The sequence below is a fragment of a genome, unplaced genomic scaffold, assembly GCF_019419815.1.
Source record: "Pyrus x bretschneideri cultivar Hongxiangsu unplaced genomic scaffold, Pyrus_bretschneideri_v1 Contig44, whole genome shotgun sequence".
Classification (NCBI taxonomy): Eukaryota; Viridiplantae; Streptophyta; class Magnoliopsida; order Rosales; family Rosaceae; genus Pyrus; species Pyrus x bretschneideri.
In genome coordinates, this window is record NW_025999768.1 from 1,881,652 (window position 1) to 1,898,019 (window position 16,368).

Here is a 16,368-nt window from a genome sequence, read left to right on the forward strand (position 1 = left end):
GAAGTTACGGATCTGAAATCTGAGGCATAGATCTTTCGAATCGAATTACATAGGGTTGTGGACCCTACCGCCAACCTTTGACCAACAGTTTACTTTTGGTCAATGGGTTTCAAATCATTCTAGAACGTCCTTGGAATGTGTTTTACATGAGTTGCGTATTCTATCGATAAGAATCCTGAGTTGTGATTTGATAATTGTTTTAGGCGACGATCGCTTATGATGCCTTGATATTCGTGCTAGGAAGTTGTAGCGCGGACTCCAGGTGAGTGGGCAATTTACTTTTATATATATATATGAATTATGGTTTCCACAAATGCATTTAAATGGATTCATGCATATTATGCCATAATTTTAGTTAGTTTGGTAAATGTTGCTTTGTGATTGGAATTATAAAATGGCAATGGCATATTCATACGCATTTTACCTGATTATTTATATAGTATTGTGGAAGAATACTAAAATGATTCTACAGGACACGCAGGTAAATTCAGGTGAGTTTATTATATTGATTCAAATTGTATGGCATACATATATTCATATAGTTAGCTTATCATTACTACACCTAGGTGTTAATGCTTTCGCCTAGGGCCAGAGCCAGCCTTCACGTGTATGTTCACCTCCCACACCGTATGCTCATCTTAGATCCAAGTTAGGTGCTACCATGTCGTACAGGTCACATTAGGTGACTGCGTTTAGCGCAAGCCTTACGTGATCATAGCACTAGAGTGTATATTATTATGACACCTAGCTTGTCGTACAAGTCACATTAGGTGACTCCGACTTGTGTGATAGTTTAGATTGATGTGACTCCGACTTGTGTGATAGTTTAGATTGATGAGCCATAGATGCAGTTGTACAAGTCACGTTAAGTGACTCCGACTCACGTGCTAGTATATTGTCAAGCACATGCCTATATTTCCATTATTGTTGAATTATTCATGTTGTGGCATATTTCTGATATATATTGTTGGCATACATTAAATCTTCATACTTATACGTAGTATGCTTTAAGGAAACTATACTTGTATTCTGAAGGGGAAAAAACGCACGATTTGGATTCTGAAACGGAAAAATTTCTCGGGCGAACTTACAATTTGAGTGCATGTCCCTTTCTGTCTCCCAAATTTGCTAGTCCTGTGATGGGTTTTTTTCTACCGGAATAAAAGTGAATATATATATATATATATATATATTTTTTTTTTTTTTGTTGCAAGTTGAAGAAGAAGGAGATAATATTTTTTTTCAATTGCAGAGTTTTATGTCTTCCTCTCTCATAATATTGTTTGTTTTTCAACGGGCAATTTCAGGACCTGCAAATATGATCCAGGGATACCATTTTGAAAGTGAGAAATGATTTGAGATTTTTACAGACTCTGCGTTCATCATGAGGAATAGAGAGGCTGAGGAAGAGAGAGAAAATGTTAACTTTAATTGTTATTAATTGTGGAGCCAATACGAGGCTTAATCAAATAAGTGGAAAACCACGTGAATAAAGCACCTTTCAGAGTTCCTAATATATTATATACCCACCACAACAAGTTACCGATTATCTCGTCGTATTCAGATACGAATTTTTTGCGAATCTTCAATTTTAGCCGTCCAGTGATCAGATCTTGCGGCTACTAGTGGCATCGTGGTTTCCAAAAGGAAACTTCCTTGTTCTTTATTTTAAAATGCAGCTCCTGCTTTTCCACCGCCCTATTAAGTGTCGGTAGGTTTACACGACCACTTTTGGCTCTGTGGAGTGTGGAAAGCTTTTGTCTCAAATGCTTCCACTCCCGCGTCTTTTTAAATTCTTCTTCACGGGTTGTGGCATCATTTTAATAGTCTATCCTTTCGCATTCCTTTCTTTCCTCTCTTCTTCTCTTTTTCCTGCACCTTCTCATCAGGCACTATGTCGTTTCTCAAGTTCATACGCCAACATTATCATATTATAGATTTTTGCTTTTATTGACTAAAGGAGCTTGACTTGTGTTGTTTTTAGTCGAGCGATAGCGTTAATACGTTAGATATTAGATTAACCATTAACAGAATTCGAATTCACGCTGTCATGCAAGGGCATAACACATTTCCACCACTGTGATAAATAACTTATGTTTAGGTAACACAACCACTGCCATTTTTTCAATCGTCTTCTAAACCACTCAGTGTCATGGTAGATACCGTCATGACAACCCACGAAGCTTCCTCTATTTTGCCTGTCGAAGTTTTGTCAGGCTAATGCATCACCGTAATAACTTATACGTTGTTCCCCTTAAAATATGACTAAGGCTTGGTTTGGTATTCTGAAAAAAGCTGGTATCAAAAAAAGCTGGGAGCTGTTTTTGTGTTTGTTAAACATTCAGCTTCAGCTTTTTTTCACAATTTTGGGTGAAAAAAAGCCAAAAACAAGAAGCTGCAAAACTCAGCTTTGAAAAACCGGCTTTTTTTTCACATCTGTTTTACATAAAAACTTATCAAACACTATAATATTGCTTTTTTTTTTTTTTTCAAAAGTATTTTTACAAAAAAGTTTACTAAACACTCTGCTGCTTATTCTTACAGCACAGCAGAAGCAGTTTTTTTTCAAAACACATCAATTACAAAGTAAAAAATTTAGAACATTAATAACAAATAAATAATAAGTTAACTAAATGCGTTTCTTGTGTGATCGTTGATACAAACAAAACATAGCTGAAATTTCGTTCACCCTCCATTCCAATGATTCAAGTTTTATCGTGCCAACTTACACCTGCAACCATATATGCACCACTAGAAATAATCAGTGAACAAATCCAAGTGTAAAAACATCGGTCCCCTCTCGACCTCTTCCCCGCAACTAAGTGACATAAAATTAAACTTAATACTACATTAGTAGTGGTTGAACTCCGCATAGAACGGATGTGGCCAAATTAATAGGGATATTTTAGTCAATTGGGAATAAAAATCACGTGAATTTTCTGAGTTTCTTTTTACTCCACAATTTATTCTCCAGTATTTCATACAGACTATACCCTCAGTCCATCCTGCAGCAAACTTGCCAAAGCACAAATCATTAACAAATGATGAGTGTTACACGAACCTAGATTCCAATTGATGAAAAAAAAATAAATAAATAAATCTTAAGATCTAATCACAACTAATTAATCACTACTAGACCTCTAAACTAGAAAAAAAGTTCCACTTGCTGAGGAATCCGGTGTCTAATAAAATTATTTTATTACATTAGTTAATTAGCACCAATAAGATTTGGGGTCGTTACTTGCATATGTAATCACTTCATATTTTATACATATTCATAGTTGAGTAGGTGAATAGTCTCTGTCCTTTCGTGTTCATTTCCTTCCCCTTTCCTCTCTCTTTCCCTTTTTAAACTGACAAAGAGTTGACACTCTCATAGAGAATTGTGGCATCCATCAGTTTCTTTGTCTCCTGATCATTCATCTATTTGCTCAGGCCACATTCAGCCGGACACCTGACTCTCTTGGCCTTACCATTTGGAGAGTGTGAGACTGTGAGAGTTGAATAGCTGTACTAGCTAATCACCTGCTCGAAGGTCATTACATACAATTTGCAGCAAGAACTCCAAGTCCAGGTCATATAATTCAAAACAAATTTTATATATGCATAAATGGCATCCATTTGGGCTCACTATATGGTTCATTTCGTAACAGTTTTTAGCAGTTTAATCCTAATGGCATTTTGCAATAGTTGTTAGCAGTGAGGCCTAAAAATGGGTCCATTTGGGTGTATTATACGGTCCATCCCCGTATGCCTCCTTGAAATTCAGTAGAAAAAAAGAGCATCTGTTTTGTCAATCATATTTGACATGCATCTTAGTATACATACAGTTCGTTTTTTGTCTTCCTTTTTTCGCTGTGTGGGTGTATTTATTTATGTATAAACACAATTCTCAAATATTGTAAATCTAAGTTAGGCTAATACATGCATTTGAAACTCCTTTGTGCAGAAAGGAGATATCTCATTACAAGCAACGCAATCCAACAAAACTATACTACTCTTAAAAGGATTATGTGAACTCTCAGCTCAAGTAAGTCCTCAGTTCCCATAAACTTTTTATTGCTTGATGTCGAGGTGGTTTACATAATTTTTAACCATTAGGTCACATAACTTTACATTTACAATTAAATTGTTTTTGATTGTTTATATAAATTTCTTTTTGTTCCCAGCAAGATGATGTCGTGGTGTTGAATATAATTGAAGAAACTGTTTCTTTAATCTATTTATGGTGTGAGATTTTCAAAGTTGAAAACCACTTGTTTTCAATATTTTTTGAAACAAATTAGCTTTGTAAAGTAACAAAACAAGGACATTTCAAGAGGAAATAAAATTGTTTGGTTTGCTGAGGAAGTTCTGTTTAGATTAATCAATGTTATAGTACACTTTGAAACCTAAGTTATGGATTCGTTTAGCAAATCTTAAATTATCAGTATACAGAAGAAAGATCTGTTACTTTTGATTCTTAATTACCAGTATGCAGAAGAAAACAAATCTATTAGTTTCAATTTTTTTTTTGAACAAACGATATTATCTACATTAAGGGGTAGGGGGTGAGCTAAGTCTCACAATTGATTAGTAATAATGTGATTCAAATTCTCTTTGGAAACTTTTTTTTTTTTTGGAACAAATAATATTATCTACACTAAAGGGAGGAGATTGGGCTAGCCTCACAATGGGCTAACAATAATGTCGAAAGTTAAAGATACATTTATTAGTTAAAAAAAATAATCGCCTTTGAAAGCTTAAAGATACATTTATTAGTTCAAAATTATATACTACTAGAAAGTTAGAGATCTCTAGTTACACTAGATTTAAATTTGATAATCTCGTGTGAAAAAAAAAAATGATAATATTTCAAACATAATTATCCAAACAATCTCTAATTCCGGAACAACACGTGAGCATCACTTTCTAGAAAGTTAACTGAATGTGTTTCTTGTGTGATCGTTGATACAGACAAAACTTAGCAGAAATTTGGTTTTCCCACCATTCAAATGATTCAAGTTTTATTCTGCCACCTTACACCTGCCTATCTACAACTATGGCTTGGTTTGGTACTGAGATAATTCTGAAAAAAGTTGGTATCAAAAAAAGTTGGGAGTTGTTTTTGTGTTTGGTAAACCTTCAGCGTCAGTTTTTTTCATAGTTTTGAATGAAAAAAAGCCAAAAACAAGAAGCTGTAAAATTCAGCTTTGAAAAACCGACTTTTTTTCACATCTATTTTACATAAAATTTTACCAAACATTATAATACTGTATTTTTTTAAAAGTACTTTTACAAAAAAGTTTACCAAACATTCTGCTGCTTTATTTCACAGCTGCTTATTCTCACTTCACAGCAAAAACAACTTTTTTTTTCAAAGCACAACAATACCAAACCAGCCCTATATATGGTCCACCCCATATGCCTCCTTGAAATTCCTAAATATTATATTAAAGCACCATTTAATAGTTAATACAACGATTTAGTAGATTATGATCTTAAGTTCAAATCTTGAAAACGACTTAATCTTTTACCATCCATCTTGAATAATTGTTTTAATTATCCTTTCACATTTGGGTCTTTTTAAATTACTTTTGTTTATTATGTGTTATTGCTATCCTACTTCAAAAATACTTTTAAATTTCAACATAAAATAATGTATTATTGATACTTGAATAGCTTAATCACCGTCAAGAATCTTTTGGATGGTCTTCATCGTGTTTGTTTGTTTCCTCTTTTCCTCTCTCTTTCACTGCACCTTCCCGGCCTGCAGTGAAGAAAGATTAATTATTATGGACGCCTTTGTGGACTAAAGAATGGTTGACTTGGCTTCGGTATTTCAGTAACATCGGTTCGAATACAAACAAAACCGGTGAACCACTCCCATTTTTTCAGTCGTGATCTGAAGCTCTGCAGTGCCATAACGGTGGATACCGCCATGACAGCCCAGGGAGCATCCTTTTCATCCTCTTCCAAGTCTAAACTTTGGAATTACGACGTGTTCTTGAGCTTTAGAGGCGAAGACACGCGCAAGGGCTTCACAGGCCACCTTCACAAGGCATTAAAAGACAAAGGATACAAGGTCTTTATTGATGATGACAATCTAAAAATAGGGAAAGAAATAAAAGAGGAACTGTTGCGGGCTATCGAAGAGTCGAGGATCTCTATCATTGTCTTCTCAAAGAGGTATGCAGATTCGAGTTGGTGTCTTGACGAGCTGGTGAAGATCATGAAGTGCAAAGACGAACAGGGGCAATATGTTTTGCCAATATTCTATCATGTTGATCCTTCACATGTCAGGAAGCAGGACGGAGATTTATCCGAAGCATTTAGGAATCACGAAAAGAGCGTCCGTGAAGAAAAAGATGGCAAGAAACGTGAAGCTAAACGAAAAAGAGTAAAACAGTGGAGAGAGGCTCTTACAAAAGCTGCAAATTTGTCTGGTCACCATCTTCAAACCAATGGCAATAGGTAATCATTCAGCTGCTTTTCATGATTTAAGTTGAATTATTCAAATTAACATGATTAATCAATTAATACATCTTAATCTCTCATATAAAACCTAAACCATAATTGGAGTTTAATTAATAAACCTAACTTGTATATGTCAATGGATGACTTGGTTTCGTCACAAAATCAGAGTCTAGCTAGTTAGACCATCTCCTATAGAAAAGTATAAAAATCTAAAAGTAAAAAAATAATCTGATTTATTCAAAAATTCATCTCTGATAGAAGATTAGACTATAAATCTAAAAAGCCCACTAAGCCGAATAATAGCCGAAAGGCCAATGGGCTGGCTAACTCCAGCCCGTTTGATGGGCCAGCAGCCAGGCTTTATTAATGTTTCAAATCCAATGGTGGGATTTGAAAGCATCCAATTAAACTAAACAGCAAGCAAGTCTTCAATTAGCTAACCTGAAAGCGACACAAAAGCCACAAATACGTGATTAAATAGTTGCGTGTCCTCCTTAATTTTTTCAAATCACCAGGACCCTCATCCCATAATCCCAATTATTAATTTACTATCTTAAGATTGTGTTTCCTGCTTAATCAATGGGTTAATGGGTATTATTATCTCAAGAACCCACTCTCTGAGTAATTGAGTATGATTCCATGTCAAGAACAAATTAATCTCAAGCAAAGTTTCAAATCAAGGTTTCTGATCTACTTTGTTCATTTAAATTCAATTGGGTAAATATATCTCAATTTCGAGAATATTTAATAAAATATGTTGCAATATCAAATAAATTTGAAAAATATTACAAACTTAAAATGTTGTATTACTTAAAATCATGTCTGGATAACCTTATTTTAATATGGTAGTTTAATTTAATTAATCAATAAATTTAAGAATAAACTTTAAAATAATAAATTATTAAGAGACTATGTTTAGCCTTTTCAGTTGCAAATAATATATGAATATGACATGACACTGTTTATTAAAAATAATTTTATGCAGTGCTATAATTCTGAACGGGATTAAATTTAGCCCATTTGGTTGAGATGGTCTTAGTATATAAGCTATATAGACTCTTTAAGAGGATAGATCACCGTTTTACTTAAAAATGAGGATGGTGCTCTCAGCCGTGGGGTCTTTTTTAATGAGATCGTGCGGCTGAAATTTAACATGCCTTTTTTCTTTTATTTTTTTTTCTCCATTTTTTTCTTTTAACGGAGGAAGAAGGGCTGGCGAACAAGACGAATCGGAAATCCTGGTGTGTCATCTTTCAAATTCATATATCTTTTTGGGCGATTCGATAAGTGGATTCAATGATCAGAGGGTTCTTTTTCTTTCTAGTTTTATGTAGAAATGGGTTCAAGGAATTGGGATTTTGGTTTTTCCAGTTCCATTTTACAGCTAATGGATTCAGTTTGAGTGTCATCTTCCTTGATTCAATTTCGCAGTTCCATTTCCTGTTTTTTTTTTTTCTTTTTAATTCCAGTTTTGGAGATTGGGTTCAATAATAGGGGATTTTTTTTCTTTTAAAAATCTGATTATTCTTCAAATCTGATTCTAATTTAGACAAGAAAATTCAAAGACTGCGATTACTAGGAAGATTAATTTTGTAGATAAAATTTGTAAACTAAATAACATAGAAATTGATAATTGAATTATTACTTAAACGTTAATAAATGCACTCATTTTCTATTTGTGACACATCATTTGATTTAGTCTTCTTTCTTTATTCTTGTTTTCTCTTCCCCCGGGGGCGCATTCGCGCATTCTTTCTCCCGACTAAAGAAAAAAAGGAAAAAAAAGCTTGTTAAATTTCAGCCGCACAATCTCATAAAAGAGATCTGACGGCTGAGAGCATTATCCCCATTGGAGACCCCACTAGAGCCTATATATCTATATATATATCATAAAATCCACTAATGCTTGCAAATTCAATTTCAGGCGCGAAGCAATGCTTATTGAAGAAATTGTTCACGAGATTACTACAAATTGGTCTCCAAGCACAGACAAATTATATGTGGCTAAGTACCAAGTTGGAATCAATTCCCGCATACAAGATATTATCACTTATCTTTTAAGTGGTGGATCAGATAAGGTTCTCATGGTTGGAATTTTGGGGATGGGTGGATTGGGTAAAACAACAATTGCCAAAGCCATTCATAACCAAATGCGTCATAAGTTTGAATGCAAATCTTTCCTTGCCGACATTAGTGGCACTACAAGTAAACATGGTCTGGTTTATTGGCAAGAAACACTGGTTTCTGACATCTTGAAAGAGACCAAGAGTCAGAAGATTCATAGTGTTGATAAAGGTATTAATCTGATAAAACAACTTCTTCGACATAGAAGGGTACTTGTCATCATGGACGACATAGACGATATGGAACAACTCAATGCAATCGTTGGAAGTCATAATTGGTTTGGTCCAGGAAGTAGAATTATCATAACAACAAGAGATCAACATTTACTAAAGCGAGTAGATAAGACATATCATGCTCAAAAATTGGATAATGAAGAAGCTCTTAAGCTCTTTAGTCGGCATGCATTTGGATATGATCGGCCTATCATAGGATATCGTGAACTCTCAAAAAAAGTTGTTTCTTACTGCGCGGGTTTGCCACTAGCCCTTGAAGTTTTAGGTTCATTTTTGTTTAAAAGAACCCAAGCAGAGTGGGAAAGTGAATAGGAGAAATTGAAAAATACTCCTCCTGGGAAAATAATAAAACAACTAAGAGTAAGTTTTGAAGGGCTAGATGATGCATACAAGGCTATATTCCTTCACATATCTTGTTTCTTTATTGGATGGGATAAGGACTATGTTGCAAAAGTATTAGAGAAATGTGGTTTTTATGCAACAATAGGAATCGCTGTCCTTTGTGAACGATGTCTTCTAATTGTTAAAGACAACAAGTTGTACATGCATGATTTGCTTCATTATATGGCCAGAGAAATCATTTCTGAAAAATCTCCTGGTCACCCTGAAAAATGGAGTAGGCTGTGGAACCGTTGGGAGGTCACTGATGTATTGAGAAATAAATCTGTGAGTACATTCCTAGAAAAACTTTGGATTAATGCATCGTATATATAACCCACGTATATGTCAATTATATCTTAAACAACACTCATGTGTAAATATATACACCGTACATGATTTAGCCTAATGAATATAACCTTCTGTTTACAGGGAACTGAAAAAGTTGAAGGACTTGCTCTATATGATCCTATTCGTCATCATAAGTATAGTTTCAGTACAGTAGCATTTGCCAAAATGAAGAATCTGAGCTTTCTTTATCTCGACAACGTAGAGCTCAAAGGAGAATACAAACATCTTCCCAAAAAGTTAACATGGTTGTGCTGGCGTGGATTTCCTTTGCACTCCATACCAGATGACTTTTTTAGTCAACCAAGACTAGCTGTTTTGGACATGCAGTGGAGCAAATTGGTACAAGTTTGGGAGGGTTCCGAGGTACAATCAATTACACATGATGATGTTCTGTTTCTCTTTTTTCATGAGATAATCCTTTTGAATATTAGTTTTAATTTTCCTTTGATTTTGTGCAACAGTCGCTTTACGAGTTAAAAATCATCAATCTCAGCTACTCTAATAACCTCAAAAGATCACCAAACCTTTCACGAGTCCCAAAGCTTGAAGAGTTGATATTGGAATCGTGTGAGAAGTTGTCCGAGATTCACCCCTCCATTGGTCATCGTAGACAACTTTCTTTGGTGAACCTTCAAGGTTGTCCAGAGCTTATTTGTCTTCCAGAGGATTTCTACAAGTCAAAATTTGTTGAGACTCTTCTACTTAATGGATGTAGAGGATTCAGAGAAGTGCACGAGAATTTAGGAGAGATGATATCATTGAGAATACTTGAAGCAGATTTCACAGCCATAAGACAAGTACCACGCTCCATAGTAGGATTGAAGAATCTCACTCGTCTATCCCTTAAATATGTGACGGGTATTCGTTTCCCCTCTCTGTTACGTGGCTTAAACTCTTTAAAGGAATTAGATCTCTCAGGGTGTAGATTGTTAGATGATGAAATCCCTGATTTTGGGAGTCTAAATTCCTTACAACATTTGTATCTTCCAGAAAATGATTTTCATACCCTACCCAAACTCCCTAAGGATCTTGAATTATTGGTGACACATGGATGTAAAAATCTTCAACAAAGCACAGATTTACCACCAACTGTGACGGTTAAGAGTGAAACGTGCAATATTATGTAGGCAGAGAACATTGGGAGGAGCTAATGTATGAAGACCATCTGTTCAAGCTTTTACTTTGGAGTTTGAGGTTCTTTAGGGGAAGCAGAGCATACAGCCATAGGACAAGTACCACCTTCCATAGTAGGGTTGACGAATCTCACTCGTTTATCTCTACGGAGTACTGTGCCTATTCATTTTACCCATTCATTACATGGCTTGTGCTCTTTAAGGGAATTAAATCTCTCGTGGTGCAAACTACCTGATGATGCAATGCCTAAGGATCTTGGGAGTCTAATTTCTTTACAACATTTGAGTCTTGGAGGGAATGATTTTCATACCCTACACAGACTCAGTGGCATCATACAGGTCTCTCTCTCTCTCTCTCTCTCTCTCTCTCTCTCTCTCTCTCTCTCTCTCTCTCTCTCCCCCCGAAGTTCTAATTGCCTTCCTATCGTGCGCATGCAGATTCCTATGATTTTTTCAAAAAGTAGTTGTTTTGAATTCTGAAGATACATTGCATCTAGAAGCATTTCAACATTACAACAATCAATATAAGCCATTCATCCAAATATTTGACAAATACTACTCAAATTTGCACAAATACTTGCCATGCTTCCACCACATATTCCAGGAATTTACTTTGAAGGTTAGAAAGAAAATCAATGATAGCCTGAAGATGCCAGTCAATAGTTTCTACTACCTTTTCATTAATCTTGACTTGCCCTGACAGGTTAGCTGAAGATTGATTGTATATTTACTAGAAGATTTAGTACCTTTTCTACTACCTTTGCGGTCGATGAACTCGTTTGCGCAATCAAAAAATCGTCCCCTGTTGGATTCTCCGAAGCTGTAGAAGGAAGTTTTTTGTAAGATTGTATAGCTGTTCCTGGTAAGATCAAAAAGCTCATTTGCAAGACTCAGAAATGGATTGCCCAATAGAATATCTCAGAAATTTTCTCTACTTACCTTCCACTCTTACTGATGTGTTCATGAGCTTTTTTTACAGTTTTCTACTAGTGAAGGTGCCCGTGCAATGCTATGGGTTTTAAAATCATATAAAACACGTCAAAAGTTCTAAGTATATATGTGATATGCAAAACTTACATACATGTGATTCATGTCTTCTTAAACCATGAACAGAACACAAACTGAAAAAATGAAAAGCAAAAATATGAATTGTACATGAAATTGCATTTGATCCAAAAACAACACTTGAAGGATAAATATACATGCGCTCTGCAATTTCATTCCTCAGTTCTATAACTCAAGTGCCACTTATTCTAAAAAGCGTTAACTTTGACTGTTCCTAATTTATGAGTGCTTATTACATCCCTTACTTGAAAACCAATTGCAAACCCCAGCCCATGATCAGTATCTTCGATCTTTTGTTTTGTCAAATTTTTTTCAAAACACAGTATTAAAAACAAAAGTTGCTCACTCAGCTATATTCTTCTGCATGGCTTGTGGCATATATTCATCTGAAAAGACAAAACTGGATTGGGGGAAACACTTTGGAATCACAGATGTGAAATTATACCAAAACATAAGCACTTGATGGCAACTTCTCATTTTTCAGTCTCAATTCATTAGTTTTTGTAGCAAGAGAAATTCAAACACCTGCATAAAAAAAAAAAAAATTCAAAATTTACAATCCACGCAAATCCCAAATTGCAAAACAGTAAAATTCAACAGAAAACCACCATTCATACTGGATTGGGGGAAACACTTTGGAATCACAGATGTGAAATTATACTAAAACATAAGCACTTGATGGCAACTTCTCATTTTTCAGTCTCAATTCATTAGTTTTTGTAGCAAGAGAAATTCAAACACCTGCATAAAAAAAAAAAAATTCAAAATTTACAATCCACGCAAATCCCAAATTGCAAAACAGTAAAATTCAACAGAAAACCACCATTCATACTGGATTGGGGGAAACACTTTGGAATCACAGATGTGAAATTATACTAAAACATAAGCACTTGATGGCAACTTCTCATTTTTCAGTCTCAATTCATTAGTTTTTGTAGCAAGAGAAATTCAAACACCTGCATAAAAAAAAAAAAATTCAAAATTTACAATCCACGCAAATCCCAAATTGCAAAACAGTAAAATTCAACAGAAAACCACCATTCATACTGGATTGGGGGAAACACTTTGGAATCACAGATGTGAAATTATACTAAAACATAAGCACTTGATGGCAACTTCTCATTTTTCAGTCTCAATTCATTAGTTTTTGTAGCAAGAGAAATTCAAACACCTGCATAAAAATAAAAAAATTCAAAATTTACAATCCACACAAAAATCCCAAATTGCAAAACAGTAAAATTCAACAGAAAACCACCATTCATTTCATCATTACAAAACAACCCAATTCTTCAAAAAATGTAAAAAAATATAATTTGAGATTGGACACATACCTGTCATTAAATCTCTCCCTCCTCAATTTCTCACGGCAAGCTTTTGCCCTGATCTAGAGCACGAATCTGTTCGTCCTCTTAATACCAATCAAATAATCAATTTCGTGGCAAACAGTTTGGAGCCATAAACTGTAAGTTGTGACCTAAAACTTCCAAACTCATTGTAAATGTAGTGGAAAATACTTTAGTTCCAGGAACGACGTCGTCAGGGATTGCCGGGATATGAGAGTACTCCACAGCTGCTACCTCACTGTGGCCGTCCGTGAGCCCGAGTTTCAAAAGCCGCCGACTACTCGTATTCCTCGTAAAACCCACCACACGGAATTTAGTAACGTCTCTTACCCAACCTATCTCCTAAAAAAACGCAAATGAAAGACCACATTTTTCTTTCTCTTTATCTATTTTCTGAGCAACCAAACAGAAAACAAGAAAAATTAACGAGAAGTACAGAGAGGTGTGATTTACCTGGAGGACTTTGGGGCTGAGGAGGTGACAGGGCACTGGCGGAGATGGATTTGAGGTCTATGTTGGTGAGCTTGGTTTCCACTGAAATCACCACCGTACGCATGTCGTCGGACAAGGCGGAATGGATCAGGATCATCCCCTTCATTTGTTCGATTTCGCCGAAGCACCACTCTCTGGTTCTAAGGTTTCGATTGCGGCGTCGGAAGCGGCGCCGGAACTCCCCTCCAATTTTTAGGGCCTGTTTGCCGCGACGTTTGATTTTGGGGTTTTTCGGAATTGTACAACGGAGAACGGGAAATGTACGGTACAGTCCCGATTAGCTCATCAAACGGCGTCGTTCGGGGTATTGGTTCGTGTTTAGTATAATGAATTTGGTTTTACTTTAGTATAATGATCTTTAAAGAGTAATATCAAAAATAAAAAAAATTAAATTACGACATTGCTGAATAAAAACAAAATAAAGACACAAAGCAAAAAAATTTAAAAGAGAATGTTCCTGACATTCGTTGGGACTTAATGTAAGAAAAAAATATAATGAGGTGGATTTTAATTATTTCTACCCTCATATCCTTGAAAACCAAACATGAGCCTTTTTTTTAACATGAATGCACAAGAAGGTGCCGACGATGTCCATCGTATTCATATAGAATAATGCTACACTTCCCAATTAGTTATATTATTTTTTATACCATTTCTAATAAAGATAAGGTTTATGTGGATTTTCTATATTTATTAGAATAGAAGTCACTTCTCTATTAGAGAGATGATACAACTAGATAATAAGAATCTTTTGTAAAACTTCAATCTTAACCGTCCAGTGATCAGATCGTGAGACCACAAGTGACATCGTGGTTTTCCACGGAAAACATCTTTCCGTTGGGTTGTTTTTCTCAAAAAGAAGCTACTGCTTTTCCACTTGGTTTTTACCAAACGGCAGCTCGTGTTTTCCACCGTCCTCTTACTTGTTGGTAGGGTTACAGAACCACTTTTGTTTACCCCTTCAAAATTGATGATAAGTGCCTCGGGGTGCAAGAAGCACGGAGACGGAGAGACGACGACGGAGATGATTATGCCCCGTCAGCATGCATAGAAGGTGTCGGCCATGATGTGGATTATGGTTATGCCCCAGCAACATCCATGGGATGGAAGGTGATGACGGTTGCGACCACGATGGTGGCTATGATTATGCACCTGCTGCATAAAAGTTCTTTTCTTGTTTTTATGCAGGCTAACTAGCTTTTTGATGAATTAAGGAATTATAATGTGCTAGCAGGATTGCTCAATCCCTTCGAAATTTTTTGTTAAGGGTCGAACTGATTACGATGACATTAATATATGGATCTTATCATCAAATGGAGGAATGAGGATGCTTGTAATTAAATTAAGGGTTGTTTAGATATAAGCCCATACAACTCATATATTTCGGATAAAAACCCACCTATGAATCAACATCTAGTAAAAACCCAAAATTTAAATAAATTGCCACATAAGAAAACAAGTAACCTATTAATATAAGTTATTTACAATTTATGCCACAACTTTCTATAACTGTTCTCATACAAACATTATTAGCCAACCATTATGGCTAACGTTTTTAACAATTTCTTTTACCAATCTAATAATGGATTAATATAATGCATTACAATATCTCTTAACTATATAACTTTAGATAAATTATATTGCGAACACATAAACATACATATGATAGTAAAACATAAAATAGAAGATACATTTTTTGAAAAGTTAAATTGTAGGTAAATTATATTCATACGAAAACAAAATTGTAGATACACTAGTGTTGTTAAAAAAGGTAAATCTTTTATGTAGTATTGTAGATACATTATTGTCACAGTAGGTAAATTAGTTTCATATAAAATCAAAAAGTAGGTAAATTATATTCATACAAAAATAACATTGTGGATACATTATTGTTAAATAAGAACAGGTAAAATTTTATCCTAAAATTTGAACAATAGGTACATTATTTTATTGATAAATATGTTAAAAGATAGACTATTTCACTAATGTATATATATTTAAATTGAAAAATGTTGTTAAGATTAAGAAAACTTGCCAAATTAATTCCTATATCGAATTAGAAGCAAATTTTATGGAGTGAGAGAAACATGAATCAACCAAATTAATTACAAAGCGTGGAAATATTGAATTCTCATATAACATGCAATGCATTTAGAATATTAGTACTTTTTTTGTTTTTTTTTTAAAATCATTAATCCTCCTTAAAATCTACATATGTTTAATTGTGCACATTAAACATGCAAAAAGGGGTATTTTAGGCATTCGAAAAATTTAAAATGTGTAAAGTCAAACATAATTAATGATTTTGCTTATGTGGAGTCTAGTTATTGGGTTTTATTTGAGTAAAAAATTTATTTCAGGTTTTGTATGAAAGAAATTGAGTTTGAGGGGTTAAAGTCATATTTTCAGTTAAATTAACAAGCAAAATTATGCATGGGTTAACTTGTTATTAGGATATACTGTTTCTTTCCTAGCATACTGAAAAGTACCGCAATATGTATGGAGAGACAGGTCATGCAGGAATACACTGAGGCTAATTAGTGGTTATGGGAGTGGGCAGATTAAGAGTATGATAAGCACGTGGTTACTAATTAATAATAAGTTATTATGGAATGATTAAACCCGAATTAGGAAGACAATTAAGAAAAAAACAAGTAGCCACTTACGACCTGGGATTCTCTATGGATCTCACTGTCCGATGTGAACAGATGCAGATTTGGACCACTTATTTTAAATTATGTAGTTCTCATTAGCTGATTTTACAAGTCCACCTCACATAAATTAAGAATCAAG

At 34.7% G+C, this 16,368-nt stretch overlaps 1 protein-coding gene and 1 long non-coding RNA gene across 6 annotated transcripts; one reads left to right on the top strand and one right to left on the bottom strand.

Moving 5' to 3' along the window:
- Positions 1–3,309: 3,309 nt before the first annotated feature.
- LOC103929427 (disease resistance protein RPV1) lies at positions 3,310–11,609 on the top strand. The gene is given in 7 exon segments (XM_048567181.1): positions 3,310–3,574; positions 3,950–4,030; positions 5,826–6,453; positions 8,381–9,479; positions 9,624–9,905; positions 10,004–11,014; positions 11,379–11,609. Coding segments are annotated over 4 exon segments (2,580 nt in total). The 5' UTR covers positions 3,310–3,574; positions 3,950–4,030; positions 5,826–5,920; the 3' UTR covers positions 10,670–11,014; positions 11,379–11,609.
- On the bottom strand, positions 11,361–14,709 carry LOC125469609. Of its 5 annotated transcripts, none has more exons than XR_007251842.1 (6): positions 13,537–14,709; positions 13,072–13,425; positions 12,788–12,911; positions 12,358–12,696; positions 12,087–12,265; positions 11,361–11,495 (listed from the first exon to the last, which is right to left on the bottom strand). It is a non-coding gene; the product is annotated as an uncharacterized LOC125469609 (long non-coding RNA). The 5 variants fall into 5 exon arrangements; XR_007251843.1 differs by having other exon boundaries at positions 11,374–11,495; positions 12,186–12,265; XR_007251840.1 differs by lacking the exon at positions 11,361–11,495 and having other exon boundaries at positions 11,869–12,265; positions 12,358–12,481; positions 12,573–12,696; positions 13,537–14,699.
- Positions 14,710–16,368: the final 1,659 nt, after the last annotated feature.